At 40.3% G+C, this 15,212-nt stretch overlaps 1 protein-coding gene and 1 long non-coding RNA gene across 4 annotated transcripts in view; one reads left to right on the top strand and one right to left on the bottom strand.

Annotated features, from left to right (window-relative positions):
* Positions 1–967: 967 nt before the first annotated feature.
* LOC141562026 (uncharacterized) lies at positions 968–2,160 on the bottom strand. The gene is made up of 3 exons (XR_012488171.1): positions 1,965–2,160; positions 1,203–1,346; positions 968–1,098 (listed from the first exon to the last, which is right to left on the bottom strand). It is a non-coding gene; the product is annotated as an uncharacterized LOC141562026 (long non-coding RNA).
* The window catches only part of ZEB2 (zinc finger E-box binding homeobox 2), a 144,093-nt gene continuing 130,114 nt past the window's right edge, over positions 1,234–15,212 (top strand). Inside the window, exons 1-2 of one of the 3 annotated variants that reach the window (XM_074302063.1) lie at positions 1,234–1,366; positions 3,989–4,134. In XM_074302063.1, the coding sequence (XP_074158164.1) occupies positions 4,062–4,134 (73 nt within the window). In that variant the 5' untranslated portion in view covers positions 1,234–1,366; positions 3,989–4,061. The other 2 variants (XM_074302064.1, XM_074302065.1) reach the window with 2 other exon arrangements.

Genomic DNA, 15,212 nt, shown 5'->3' with positions numbered 1-15,212 from the left:
GAAAGCTGTATTCTCCAGGAAATCCCTTACATATTTACATAACCAATCCCTTCAGTGCAAAGGTGGAGTCCTTTTTTAAAATTTTTATTTTAATTGCAATATCAAAAAAAAAAAAAAAACAACCTTGAAAAACTTAGACCTCAAGCAGTTTAATATCATTCTCTTCTTTTCCTAGCAAGTTCCTCTTTCTCCTTCCTTCCCCCTGCTTCCTCCTCCCTCACCACACACACACACACACACACACACACACACACACACACACACACACACACACACTCTTTGTGGTGATGTGTGTGCGTCTACGCGTGTGCACACATATACCTAGATATACATATAGATGGGCTGGAGAAAAGTCCAGAGATCATCCAACCCCATTCTCTCTCTTAGTGATCCAGTTCTAAAGAATTTCGTCCAGCACACTTTTTTTGTCCAGTGGAACCCCGCACATGTTAGGACAAAAACCAGGAATCCCGATCTACATGCCCTAGGATGCAGTTCACACGCAGCATTTAGTTTCTTCATATAATTTTATTACATGGTTTTTGGCATCTGAAAAGAAAAGAAAATCTTAGAGAAAAGGGCAAAGACTTTAGTGCTGGGAGCCGTGCTGAGAAATCCACACAAGTTAATGTGCATCTGAAATCTGGCCATTAGAGATATCTTTGTAAGAAGAAGAGATCTTGATTGAAGACACAGGATCTTTGCCTTTAACTTTCGGTTCCTTTGAGTGCTCCAGTTCTGTGAATGGTGTTCACCGTTTTCCGCCTTGTATCCAGTAGGATTTAGTGAAGAGGATAATGATGCCAAAGACTTGATGGTTAGGGAGGGGGGAAGAGGGGGGGAGGAGGGGGGAGGGAGAGGGAGGGAGGGAGGGAGAAAGGGAGGGAGAAAGGGAGGGAGGGAGGAAGGGAGGGAGGTGGAATTTCATTTCTTCCACTAAAGCGTTTGCGGAGACTTCAAGGTATAATCTATCCCAGATCCTTTCCCAGAGAGAAACTTGGCGATCACGTTTTCACATGATGCTCACGTTTAGTGCTCTTCAATTATCCCTCCCCACAAAGATAGGTGGCGCGTGTTTCAGGGTCTCGCCTCTCTTCTCTACAGAAAAGAAAAAGAAAAAAATGTCATTAGAAGAGGCGTAACACGTCAGTCCGTCCCCAGGTTTGTGTTTCCTGGAGTGGCAGAAAGAGATCAGTCCTAACCTGCCCAGCAGGAATAACGGTCCTTCCGACAACTCTTTGCAAGGCTTTTTACAATTTTCTCCAGGAGCTGCTTCTCTTCCACCTTTTCTCCCCCACACTTCGCGGCTTCTTCATGCTTTTTCTTCTCACCATTTCTGGCCAAAACTACAAACAAGACTTCGCAGGTAGGTTCTTCTTTTTCTTTACCTTATTTTTTTTTTCCTTTTTGCATTGTATTTTCCCCCCTCTTTTTCTGTCGTGGTCCTTTTGGATGGTAGTTAATTCTGAAGTGAGACATGAAGTCTGAGGGCAAGAATTTCAGGTGGGCTTAGTTCTTTTAAGGAAAGCTTTTCCCTAGAGTTATCTTTCCTTTTCTCTCTTCTCCTCTTCCCTCTCCTTTCCCCTCCTCTTCTCTCCTCTCCTCTCCTCTCCTCTCTTCTTCTCCTTCTCTCTCTCTCTCTCTCTCTCTCTCTCTCTCTCTCTCTCTCTCTCTCTCTCTCTCTCTCTCTCTCTCTCTCTCTCTCTCTCTCTCTCTCTTTCTCTCTCCCCTCACTCTTTCTTCTCTTCCTTTCCTTTCCTTTTCTTTTTCTCTTCCAAATTTTCCCCAGTACCTGCTCATCCAGGTAACTAAGGTGCATTTTGCTTCCATATTGCTTCCATCTTTGCAAAACTTTTATCGAAAGTGATTCAGCTACATACAAAGTAAGTAGGTGGACATCTGCTGTCATATTGTACCTTCTAAACAAAATCAATTACACTAAGAATCTTAAACTTTGCATGTACCTGTTAATAATTGCAAAGCAGTGGTCGATTCAGACAGCAAATTCAGGAAAAGCCTCTCTCCCAGATGTAGTTTCCCATCCTCTCCCATAGAAAAGGGATGTTTTCTAAGCAAAAAGTTTGCTGTTTTGTCTGCCTAGTGAGTTTCATTTCTTTATTTCATTCTTTGTGTGGATGTGTGTGAAGTAACACCCCCAGCTTCTGTGATCATAAATAAAGAAGTGAAAGTAATGACTGGAACTTAGAGTCCTTTACCAAGGGAGATGGGGAGGGGGGGTGTCACTCCAGCTGCAAAGAAAACTGCTGTCAGGACTTTTAATTTAGGATTTTAAAATAGGAGCAAATTTAAATGCTAACTAGTCATAGAAAAAAATAGAATTGTGTTTAAATGACCTCACTGATCAGTAGTCTGACATTAAGAATCCCTATCAGAGCAAAGCTCCAGCTTCTATGAATTTGTTTACACACATGCACATGCACACACACACACACACACACACACACACACACATCTACTTTTGGATTTTATGTGTTCCCTCTGTAAGAATGATGTAGAGATTACTAACTTCAGAGTTACAACTAATTGGCAATGATAAAATTTAATTTTCATTTCTCCCTCATACACATTCTTACAAAACTGTTTAGCTTGTTAAACATGTATTTCTATGCAATGGACTTGTCAGGAAGGAAGACAGGCAGGCCAGCTTTAGGATCTCAAACATTTAACCTAAGAGTTTCTGTAATTCATGTTCTTTTTCACAATTAAAGAATAAGACCTCAGAAATGGGATGGGGGGAGGCAAAGAGCTTGATTGCAAAAGTCTTATTGAAAGTCTATGTTGAAGTTTAGATGCTTTCTGTGTACTTCACACCCCCCTCACCATTATCACCACCACCACTACCCCCCTTTATACCTCCACCCTTCTGGGCAAATGTGTGGAAACTGATACTTGCTTTCCAGGTTTTCTGCAAAGCTTCTAGTATAGAAGTAGACAATAGGTGCTGGGGCTAGGACAGATTTTGTCCGGCAGAGAAAGGGTTAATTGCCCGTGTTTTACAGTTTGCATCTGTTACATCTTTTATAGCCCCCTGTTTAAACTAATCCTCAAGTCAAAGCATCTTCTCCAAGCTGGACTTCTTTTCGGGATCCCTAGTATCCTCCAGATCAAGAGTTCCCTCTCTCCAAGTTCTGACAGATTCTGCTTAAAAATGCAGTCTCTCCCTCGATATATAGATATCTTTATATATTTTAGGCACAAAAGTTTACAAGCCAGAAAGGATATGACCATTTAGAAAGCTTGAAAGTATTACAGTAGTAGTTTTGATTTCTGTTTCCTTTCTTGAAAAATTATACTGTAGCTGTTTAACTGGACCAATATGGAATAATGAAGAGAGGGAATATGGGGAGGGGGAATTGAATAAAAATAGTCACATTGGGGAGGGAGGATCGTACCGGGCAAAAGGCTTATAATTACTCTTATGTTAGGAGAGAAGAGAGGGGGAATCCCACCTGGGGGACAGCGTCTTGTTTAAACTCCAAGAGGGTGATGGAGTGTAGGGGGTGGCGGGCGGGAGGGGGGGGGGAGACTAGGCTTAACGTAATTACTGTTATCAATTTGCCTAAGTGTGCTGCGTGTGTGTGTGTGTTTTCCTTTGAAAAAAAAAAATCTCCTGAAAACAAGTTACAATGTTGGTCTAAAGTACTTTTCGGAGGAAATGGTCCGCCTAGCATTGAGTCAAACAGCCTACTGTAAAACCCTGTGCATTCCCTCATACGGTCATGAGTTATGACTCATTTTGAAGATGTAATTCTTGTCTCTGATCTCCTTTGCTGGTGCAATACACAAAACATTAACAAACACAAAGCTACTCGGCCAGGGGAAGAAGTTTAGTTTTGTTTTCAACCCCGGCGAGTCCTTTTGGGTGCGTGGATGGGTTCTTTTCGGGTGAATATTTGGGCTCCCTTTGGCGCCCTGCATTTAAATGGGATATACCAATGCCCACATTGTTGCTGTGTTTGGTTGTTAGATAGAGTCTGCGTGCTGCTGAATCAGGGAGCCGAGTCCATGCGAACTGCCTGCCATCTGATCCACTCTTATCAATGAAGCAGCAGATCATGGCGGATGGCCCCAGGTGTAAGAGGCGAAAACAAGCCAATCCAAGAAGGAAAAACGGTAAGAAAAACCCTGAATCAAACTTTTCCTTTCGACTCCACTAGAGAGGAGAGGGAGAAGGAGGAAAAATAAGCAGCGCCGCAGCCGCAGCAGCAGCAGCCGCCCCGGGGTTTGCTGGCGATCGCTTTTCTATGTGGCCGAGGAGAGATCCGCCTGTTGTATATTTCTGGAGGGGAGAGAGAGTTCAAGGAAGTCCCGGGGAAAGTGAGTGTCAAAGAAACCGGGGGTTCCTAGACCCTTCTCCTGGACTACATCTCCTCTTTGCTTCTCCCACCCCCCACCCCCCACCCCACCCTCACATCCTCTTCTTCCTCTTCTCTCACCGCTCCCCCCCACCCCCACCCCTCCCGACCTCTTTGGAGTCTCCGATCCAGTGGACAGAGTACCAAAATCTTAGGACTTTCTTCAGATTTACTGAGTATTTTTTGAAAGAAAAAATAAAGAAAGGAGAGAGAGAGAGAGAGAGAGAGAGAGAGAGAGAGAGAGAGAGAGAGAGAGAGAGGAGAGCAGAGAGAGAGAGAGAGAGGAGAGAATGAATCCGAGAGCTAGAGCCCCCGTTAGCTGAGCCTTAGGAATACAGAAAGTTTCTTGACTGGCTGAGTCCCTTTACAAGTCTCTCTCTCTCTCTCTCTCTCTCTCTCTCTCTCTCTCTCTCTCTCTCTCTCTCTCTCTCTCTCTCTCTCTCTCTCTCACACCGCCCCCCCCCCCCCCCCGCCCCGCGCAACTAACGGTCCTGGGTTTCTCTTGCCAGTGTCCCTGTCCCTCTTCAAAGCTCTGCCCAGGACCCTGCTAACTCTATCACTCTGCGTGTGTCTCTGTGTGTATGTACGTATCTCTCCTTTTTAATGTGATTGCTTTTACAACGGCAGGATATGTAAGACTCTTAGAGACCAAAGGCACTTTCCGGCCAGTTTTCATGTCAAGATCACCCTAGCTCTAACGCCTTATAGTAGGGAAAGAAATTTGGAGAGTATGGGGGAGAGGGGAATAAAAACACGCCAGTGGTTAGAGGGGGAGGAGAGAAAATAAGTGGAGGGATGGTGTGTATGTGTGTGTGTGTGTGTGTGTGTGTGTGTGTGTGTGTGTGTGAGAGAGAGAGAGAGAGAGAGAGAGAGAGAGAGAGAGAGAGAGAGAGAGAGAGAGAGAGAGAGAGAGAGAGAGAGAGAGAGAGAAAGTGAAGAAAAAAGGAAGGAAAGGAAAGGGGGTGACATTTCAATAGGTCCTTTTTTTTTCTTAAAGACTGGCCATTGCCCGAAACAAATCGTGGGAATGAAAAGGAAAAGTGATTGGCATTAAGGGTTGAGGGGGATTGGGGGAAGGGAGATGCGTGAGGAAGAAGGGTGTGAGACCATGACAGGAGAATGGTGGAGGAGAATACTTACTTTTTCAAAAATATGAAATGAAACTTCTCCAATGTAATCATAATAATACAGATAAAACAATTTGTCTAGTCGCCCATGATTGCCCTCGTCCCCTGGTCTCTGCAGTCTACAGAGAGACTGAGCTCAATGGGACGTGGTGTTCTGGACTGAGCTCACAATTTGGCTGTTTCTCCTTTGGTGTGGGGTTCTGTCCCTCCCTAGTTTCTCCACTGCTTCCGTAGTCGAAAGCCCCCCCACCCCACCCCCCTCCAAAGCCCTGAATGGACTTCCCGGCCCCACTTTCAGCAACTTTCCTCTAGAGATCTGGAGAAATGAAGACAATTGTATGAACCTCAATCCCTTTCCTTAAAGCTGAGCTACAGAATTTAAGTAGAGACTGGGGTGTGGGATGTGGGGTGTGGAGGGAGAATAACACAAAGAGAAGAGAATTTTTGATTGGAGACAAATGATCCTGTCTTTCTCTCTCTAGGTTTTGTGCGTGCGTGTGTGTCTTTTTCTTGTTGTGGCGGAGGTGTCGAGCCATATGGGGGAGTGATAGAGGAATTTTAGTCAGAAACTGTTCGTTATGTTACATTGGCTTTTCCCTTTGTGCTGTCTTTGATCTATTTGCTTGGCTTTAATATTACCCCCCCCAAAAAAAATCAAAACAAAACCAAACACAAGTAAAATAATATATTCAGAGGAGATTTCCCAGGATCTGTTCCGACTACCTCTTTTAAGTCTTGTTGGGTTCCCCCCATTTTTCCTTACTCTTGTGTCTGTCATTATTTTAGGTGGTCTTCACACTGGAGACTTCCCCTTTCCTCATCTCTGGGCAATTTAGTAGACACTAAAATTACACGTAATGTTCCCCTCTCCTGTCTTGTGTTTTTTCTGTTCTTTTTATTAAATGTTGGTTATTGATTTTCTAAAATCAATGTCTGTTGTGGGGCTTTTTTTTCCCACCCTTACAAGTATCTAAAGCACGTTGCTGATCAACTGGATAACAAAAGCTTTGTGTCAAGGAGTCTTTTTTTTTTTTTTCTTATGTAAAACAATCATTTTTTTTTTAGAGAAAAGAGGATGAGATTTAAAGCGAGGTTTCCAGGAGTGCTCTTTTTCAGTAAAGACTATTTTGAGTATTTGTTTCTTGTCCCTTCCTCCTATCACCCCCTTTTCTTGGTTTAGATATAGAAAACTAGTTTAGCCTTTCAATTAATGTAAAGGTATAATATAGGTCTGTGAAAAGTGTATTACCTGGTTCATGTTTTCTAAAAACAATTTAATGGAAAGGAAAGAGAGAGGGACTATATGGGGACTCTGCAGGTGGAACAGATAATGAGTATAATGTGTAGCAGTAGCTATAATAAGAAATCTTAGGGGGCAAATATGAACCTGAATGACATTTCTATTGCTACTCAAAAAAAATGTCTTGTATATTCAATAACTTGGGAAATCCAAAATGCTCTGGGGAAGAAAGTTTAATTGCAATTTCAAGTATATTCTCAAGACCTTGAAAACTTAATCTAAAGTCTGTACATTGGCTATATAGTTTTCCAACTCACTCTTTACTTAGTGTCTTTCTTCAATTAATTAATTGGAAAGATATAGTTTGTTCTTCCAGTGCTTTTCTTTGTTTTTAATAATTTGTTTCTTCCTGCCTGAGCAATGTCCTGGTTTTGAGAAGCAGGTAGAAGAGTTTTTCATTTTCTCTCTAGTCAAGCACGTATCCAATGCCTTTCCCTTTGGGAATTGCCAGGATTTATCTGAACTGAGTGGATTTTTCTTCTCTCCTGGATTCATGGAAAGGATGTCACTTCTGAGCTTGTGTCTTTGCTGATAACACTAAATATGATGATGCTTATCAAAATCATATAGAAATTCCTGGAAAGGAATAATAATAATAACAACAAGAATAGAAATAGAAGCTGAAAAAAATGGTCAAAGAGTAACCTAGGGTAGTATGGTGAGTGTGTGTGTGTGTGTGTGTGTGTGTGTGTGTGTGTGTGTGTGTGTGTGTGTTAATGAAGTCAACAATGTATAAATAGGATAAATCAACTAGGAGATAAATGTGTGCTCTTGTTTGTTCATTTGAAAGGATGCTTGGTGGGAACACGGATTGGATGACAATGCTAAATAAAATTGTTAAAAAGCAAACTAAGAGAGTTGGAAGAAAATAAGTCTACCAAGTGAGAGGAAAAGGAATCTACAATCTAAGCTTCATCATTCTCCAGAAGAACTAGGTGAATCAGGACTTAGAAGGGAATTGTTGGGAAAGAATATCAGAGTAAAGTTAATCCAAAGCAGGAAATATCCAGGTTTTTTTTTATCCAGGTTTTTTTTTTTTTTCCCCTCCACTTAAAAAGATGAAATCTATTCCCAGAAAATAAGATGTGGAAGAGAAAAGTGGGAGTAGGGGTAAGAGGAAAGGAGTCGAAATGCGAGGAGCCGGCAGACAGGAATGTGTGTCGGTTTCAGCAAAGTTCAGTCAGATGATCCTCAGGTTCGCCCTGACTCACTTTGTAACACTTTCACTGAATCGGAGGGGGAAAAAAATCCAACCTTCCCCACTCCACCCCCATTTTTAATTCCTCTGATTACACCGCACTATCTTCATACAAACATTCTTATAGGAAAATTTCACTGGAACGGAGGTGCCCAGGTCTTGCCTGCCACCAGAGCAGCAGTAGCAACTTGCAAAGTTTGCTGCTGCCTTTGCCCCCCGTTTACTGCAGCGGATTCATTGGAGATGCTCTTGCTTCCTCTCATGCTTCACGTAGAGCCTGAAACTAAGGAGAAACACAAGCATTCCTCTCCTCTCTCCTCGCTCCCCCACCAAAAAAAAGATTTACATACGTTTTTTAAGAAAGACACAAAAGTAGACAGCTATTTTTAAAAATAGGGAATAAAATTGTTACTTGGAAACCAAAAATTGTTTAAAAAAAGAAAAAAAGGAAAGGAAGGAGGGAGGGAAGGTAGGAAGGAAGGAAGGAAGGAAGGAGGAAGGAAGGAAGGAAGGAAGGAAGGAAGGAAGGAAGGAAGGAAGGAAGGAAGGAAGGAAGGAAGGAAGGAAGGAAGGAAGGAAGGAAGGAAGGAAGGAAGGAAGGAAGGAAGGAAGAAGGAAGGGAGGGAGGGAGAGAGAAAGGGAAGGAAAGAGGTAAGGAAGAAAGAGCAAAAAAAGAAAGGAAGGAAGAAAAGTTGGCTGATTTTTCTCCAAAGTTTCAGTAAAAAACTGTCTTAGATTTCTTTAGCATCTTATTTTCAATGGTAAAGAAAAGAATAAAGTTCAGTGCGTTTGCTCCGAAAGGGAATAGAAAGCAAACGGGCGTAATATTGCTTATTAAGACTCACCCCACCTACCCATTCTGATCTACCAAACGGAGTACCAAATAGTAACAGTGTGGGAGAGAGTGGGGAGATATAAGAAAGAAGGGAGGGGGTGGAAGAAAACCTTGACTTCTTTCAAAGATGCTTAAATGAAAGGAAAAAGATGAGATGAAGGGTTTTCTTGCATGTTAAGGTGAAGTTTGGATGTATTTGAAAAAATTACAGAACAAGGCAGGAAAGTTGTTTGTTTTTGTTTTTGTTTTTTGTTTTTTTTTCCTTTTTAAAAAATTTCAGGTAGTCCAGGCATAGCCGTCAGTTGAGACCTCACCCATCTTTGCCAATGTGAAAATCCCTTGCAAGTAGATTACTTTTAAAGTTGATTAGCTTATAAAGAAAATGCTTTTACTGACTCCTAAAGCAATGAGACGATACTTGGTATTAAAATACCAATTCTTAGTGAACTCCAAAGATATTCGTCTTCATCTTTTTTCTGTATGTAAATTCTTCTGGAAGTTTTGATGTGGGTACTCACAAGGTTGGGACTTTGCATCCAGACTCATTTCTTAATCTTTCACCAATTTGGGGAAACTGAATTTGGATGGCATACCCTTTTGCAGCAGTGTGCTGCATAGCCACTAGCCTGGTGACAATTGATCCTAATGATCTATCTCTTGAGAGTAAAGTTAGAGCTGTGAATTTTAAACTTTAATTTTTCCTTGTTACTTAAGAAAAAGGAATTGAAATGACAAAGTCTTTCTTTAAAAAAAATAAAACAAGGTTAAAGTTCCTTGCTGAAGAAATACTTATACATAAAAAACTGCTAAAGTTTAAAAGCATCAAGAGATTTAAAGGAACCTAATGCTATATTGAGAATATTTCCTATTTTTAAAATGTGTCTCTCCTGAAGGTAGAAAAAGAGTGTGTTGGTTGTTTTATAGCAATGCCGCATTCAACCCAAGAAATAGGAAATTCTTTCCCTCACAACAGTTTTTGGCATCTGCATTATTCCAATGCTTTTAAGGTGCATTTTCCTCTGTGTGAAAGAGAACTCTTTGTCCTTTTTTCTCCCAACACCATGGCTTCCCAAGGTAGACACTATTTTGTGCCTGTCACATAGAAAGGGAGTGCAGGTTTGCAGTGCTCACAGACAATTGATTGTCTGCCCTAATGTGTTTCATTTACATGTTTATAACGTCAATAGTGCTGGGGTGTCCACTGTACCATTCATTCCAGCATTCCCACAAGGGTGCAATTGTCTGAATGGCCAAGGTCAGACACCTTTTTGATTGCTCTTTAGTGGTCTTTTTCGAGTAAAGAGAAAAAAGATAGAAATCTGTGATGCAGAAACACTAGTTGAAAATATAAAGAATTAAATGTTACCATTAAAGTAGATGTTAAAATGGATGAAAATCTGCTTATTAACAAAGATTTGAGAATTTAAAAAAAAAAATAAAATCAGCAAGGATTAAACTCCATCAAGATATTCCCTTGTTCCTCGAAGTCTCTCTTTTTAAAAAAGTACTTTAAGACAAAATGTGACTTTTGGTTTTTAAATCTTTAAGATCTAGGCATGTCCTATTTATTTTTATATTGCTCAAATTTATAAATCACATATATGTATATATTTATATAATTCTGTTTATGCCAACACTATCAGCTTGCCTCTTGAAAATCTATTGAAAGAATATTTAGATTGTAGAAAGTGTAAACTTTTTAAAAGTAAGATCCAAGTATTTCTTCAATAAACATTTTAAATGAAAATGATGCTAATCACAACTTTCTGAAAGCACTTAACTTAAATCACTGTTTTAAAATATTTTTATCTTGGGTGACAGTCATATTATTTTGTTAGTGGTCAAAGAGTGGGAAAGGAGTTACAAAGTAAATAAAACATTGCTTTTTTGAGGTGTGCTGAATTTTTTTTAATACTTTATGCATACATTATGTATCCCTTGAGAGAGGTGAAAGGCAATTGTGCCCATATATATGTATCTATCCTTTTACAAAGGAAATTTTATCTTCAACAATGCTAGGGTGGCCCATAGTTCATTCCCTTAATTATGCATACATGGGATAGAAATAGACACACCTGTAAAAAAAAAATCTGGCGTATTTCAGATCATGGTTAAATTTATGGCTAATCTAGCTGCTAGACTTAATACAAATTGGTCTCTTTAATTGTTCTCTGTGGTTCATGAGGAAAGAATATACTAACTCTTGCAGCTTCTGATGGGAAATAAACAGGGGAAAAACTTTTATAATTTTGTAGTAAATTAAGGGGGGGAAATCTCCGGTCTGTGAAAAGATTTTTGCCTCCCAGGGTAGACATACACAGTAGATGCACCGTTAGCTGAACCCCTGACACGGCGGTCTTTTGAATGCCTTAGGTATGATTTCACTTTCGCTCACATCAATGCTGACCTGAATGCCTTTCATATCTGATCCGCTGTGTCTCTCCCAGTAAACATCCCCTGAGGGAGAACAAAGAAAGGAGCTCTTCTTCTTCTTAATCACAATTCAGCCCTTTCACCGCCGGCAGGCTACATTTGCATTCTGCCACAGAAAGCCAAGATGAAAAGAAAAAAAAGAGAGGGAGAGGGAGAGAGGGAGAGAGAGAGAGAGAGAGAGAGAGAGAGAGAGGAGAGAGAGAGAGAGAGAGAGAGAGAGAGAGAGAGAGAGAGAGAGAGAGAGAGAGAGAGAGAGAGGAGAGAGAGATAGAGAGAGAGAGAGAGAGGGAGAGAGAGGGAGAGAGAGGGAGAGAGAGGGGGAGAGAGAGGGGGAGAGAGAGAGAGAGAGGGAGAGAGAGAGAGAGAGAGAAGAGAGAGAGAGAGAGAGAAGAGAGGAGAGAGAGAGAGAGAGAGAGAGAGAGAGAGAGAGAGAGAGAGAGAGAGAGAGAGAGAGAAAGGGGGGGGGGCAGAGGGTGGAGGCAGAGTAAAATAACTTAGGTGTTTGTCGCTGTTTGTTGGGCTTCCCCTAGTTACAAGCCTTATATAGCTTATGCTCTACCAAGCCTTGGCTCTTCTGACAGGCATATAGTGTTACAAGATGGCATGCCTGTACTATTCATGGCCACTCGCTCTAACACTTGAGGTAAAAAGTGTCAGGGAGGGATCAAATTAAAAGTGTCAGGGAGGGATCAAATTTTACTCTGAGAAGCCTGTTCTACTTAGGGTCAGGTGTGTGGACTTTCAGCTCTTGACTGCTGCCCATTATTTTGTTTTAATTACTATTATTGTTTACCCACAGTGACCTGGAAGGTGAGGGGAGTGGGGTGTGTGGGAGGGGAAAGGAAGAGCAAGAAGACATTGAGGGAGGAGAGAGGAGGGAAACCTTGTCTCTAGATAAAGGTGGCAGCCAGAAGTGCTTCTTGGATTTAGTTCTGATGGTGGGTGTCTATATTGGGGGCTGGGAGAAAGGGACAAATATATCCAGCCGAATCAGTGCTAATTCCTAGGGAAAAACTGGAAAAGGTTTTCCTCTTGTTATTGTTGTTATTATTATTAAACTTTTCATGACAATTCATGTTTTCAAGTGGGGGAGGGGAAGGTAGTGAAGGAATCCTCTGATAAATCAAAAAGGAAGAAAAGGGGAAAACCACCAAAAAAGAATTTTTTCGGAGGGGGGGGGAAGTTGTTCTATTTTAAAAAGCTTGAAGGCTGAGAAGTGCCACAATTTTCACACCTTCATTATACTTTTTTCCCCCAATTTTTTAAGGATGTTTAACATTTGTGAGATGACAGCCTTTTGGTATCTCAAACTGGGTAGTTTAAAATTTGGGGGATTTGGTGCTATTCACTTTCTCCTGTGAGAGAAAGTTTATTCATAAAGAGTCCCTGCTTACTGGGAGCTGTTTAAACCCTTCCAGGCAGACCTGTCAGATTTTACTGTGTTATTTGCCTCCACTTGCAACATGTAAAAGTAACATGCAGTTAATGGTATTGGAATGAAACCATAGTAAGAGCAGAAATCTTACGTGACAAGTTTTCAGCTGCACTATCTTTCTACCAAACTGTCAGTTTTCTAAAACCACTTTTAAGATACCAACAGTTTTTCATCCGCAATTAGATTAAACACACTAAAAACAACTTTGGGAGAGCAATCTACTAAAATAGCAGTATGAACAATCTCAAACAGGGACAGATATTTTCCAATAGCTGTTGTGGCAGATTTCACTTATAAGCAAAACTAAACGAGATGTTACTAGTTGAACAGAAGCATGTGACACAGATTCCTGATTTTTTCCCAGAAGATTTATAGAACTTACAAAAAGAGATTATCTCTATACCTTCTACACACACACACACACACACACACACACACACACACACACACACACACACCCCAAACATCCACCCCCACCCCCATGACCCAAGCAATGAAGGATTTAGGCAGATTTACTTCAGTAAACACCTTTGGACACTTGGGGGAAAGTAGGAGTCTGTTTGCAAAAGGAGGCTTTTGTTAAGTAAGGTGCTGGGATAATTCTTTACCAGGCAGCTGTGATATTAACCTACCCTGTAATGCTGGAAAACTGTTTAACTCTTAGAGTACCTTACACTTTCACTCAGCAGATAAGATTCAGGTTCCTGAAGAGTCTTTAGATTCTACATCTAGAAATTTATTGCTAAAACAAGTCTAGTATCTTGTTGACATGAAAACTGTTAAGCAATACTTTTACTTTTAAAATGTGGTTTAGCTGGGTTGGGCTTAGGTATATCAATAGGCCTCCAAATTATATTTTATCAAATGATATTTTTTTCATTTGAGTAGTAGCACATAACCTCAAGGAGGCATTTAAAAAATCCAATGTATACTTTAGAAAAGTTATTTTTATTTCTAGTTTGTTAAATATTGGAGAATTTAGAGAAAAAATTAAGGCAGCTAGGAAGAATCTAGGATTCAATATTTCTCGTAGCTATAAAGGACTCTAAGGGATTGATACAAGGCTTGTTGAACTATAAAGAAGATGTGCTATAAACTTGATAACCTGTATGAGCCTTTTTTTTTTTTTGACAGTCACACTATCTCTGCATTCACATCTTATTAAAAGGGGGAAGTACAGCATATCTTTCAAAGCTTAGGAAGTCATATGAACTTCCACTTGCATGGTGTCAGGACTGTCCGTTACCAAACTGAGGATTTACATTGCATTAATCTAGAATTATAAGAGGAAGGAGTTAATGTTATTTTTGCTGGGGCATAAGAATAACTTTACAGGTGTTGCATTTGGTTTAAATAAGATTGCCTTATTTAGTTAGAAAAAAAAGTGTAGGTGTCACTGTGAGAGCAGCCACAAATGTGTGAGAAAGTAAAGGGTATGAGACATGACAGAATTAAAGGTGTTTGCTATGTTGTTACACCGTGTGTCAAGCTGCAAGCTCCCTTTGTCACAGCCTCCTGGTGATTTGACAGCGCAGATCCACTTCCCTTCTAGGTGATACAGCATTTTTTAACTGGAGTTATAAATATGGTGTACCCTTCCTATTGCACCCTGCCTCCCTAACCCATTGAATTCCATTAAAAAGCATCTTGCTCTAAAATATAATGAACAAACACCCTTATAGAAGGGGGTACTGCACTCAAAAGTCCGAAAGTACCGCCAGCATTACAGTAGCTGGCATTGACTGTTGTTTGGCGAGAATGACTTCTGCCAAATCATCCAATAATTAAGTTTTATGTTATTTGTATGAACGACCAAGCATGCAGTATTCCTTTGCAAATCAAAGAAAGGCTTAAAATTCATTTTTGGACACTCTCAGACCATGGTCAGGTCACAGTTTGGGGCCTGAATTAAACTGATCTCATTCATGATCTAATTGAGCTTGGCAAAACCTTAGCAGTAGCAGTAGCACACAAATATAAATCAAAGAGCAAAATTGAGTAAATCATATCCTTTGCTAGAAATCTATCTATGAATTATTCTGTGATTGCCAACACCAAAGTTAAACTTTGTACTCTCTCAGCAATAGTGCAGAGCCCTGCATTTCTCTTAGGCTCCCGATAGGAAAACAGAAGAACAGAAAGGAAGAGAAACATGATGATGAGCATCTCATCAAATAAGATTGGGGGAAAACCAAGAGAATATAAAAAAGATAATCACTAATCAGAATCATAGTCTTCGATAGTGGGTATTGCATGCTGCATTATTGCAAAACTTATAGACTTCTAAAATAGTGTCCAAAAGAATAAGAAATAAGGGTGGCTACCTAAGATGTATAGACAAAGTAAATGTTCCAAGACAGAACTCATTTAAATCTCTTTCCTTTGTACAACTGAGGATTGTATTTGTCATAATAATTCATCATTATCACAAATTTATTTATGTTACTGGTCTGAGTTTGAGTTGTGGTGATGAGATTTGAAGTAGCTATTTGAGATTAGAGCATAAAA

This window comes from Sminthopsis crassicaudata, chromosome 3 (assembly GCF_048593235.1).
Source record: "Sminthopsis crassicaudata isolate SCR6 chromosome 3, ASM4859323v1, whole genome shotgun sequence".
NCBI lineage: Eukaryota > Metazoa > Chordata > Mammalia > Dasyuromorphia > Dasyuridae > Sminthopsis > Sminthopsis crassicaudata.
This window is presented reverse-complemented; position numbering and strand designations above follow the sequence as displayed.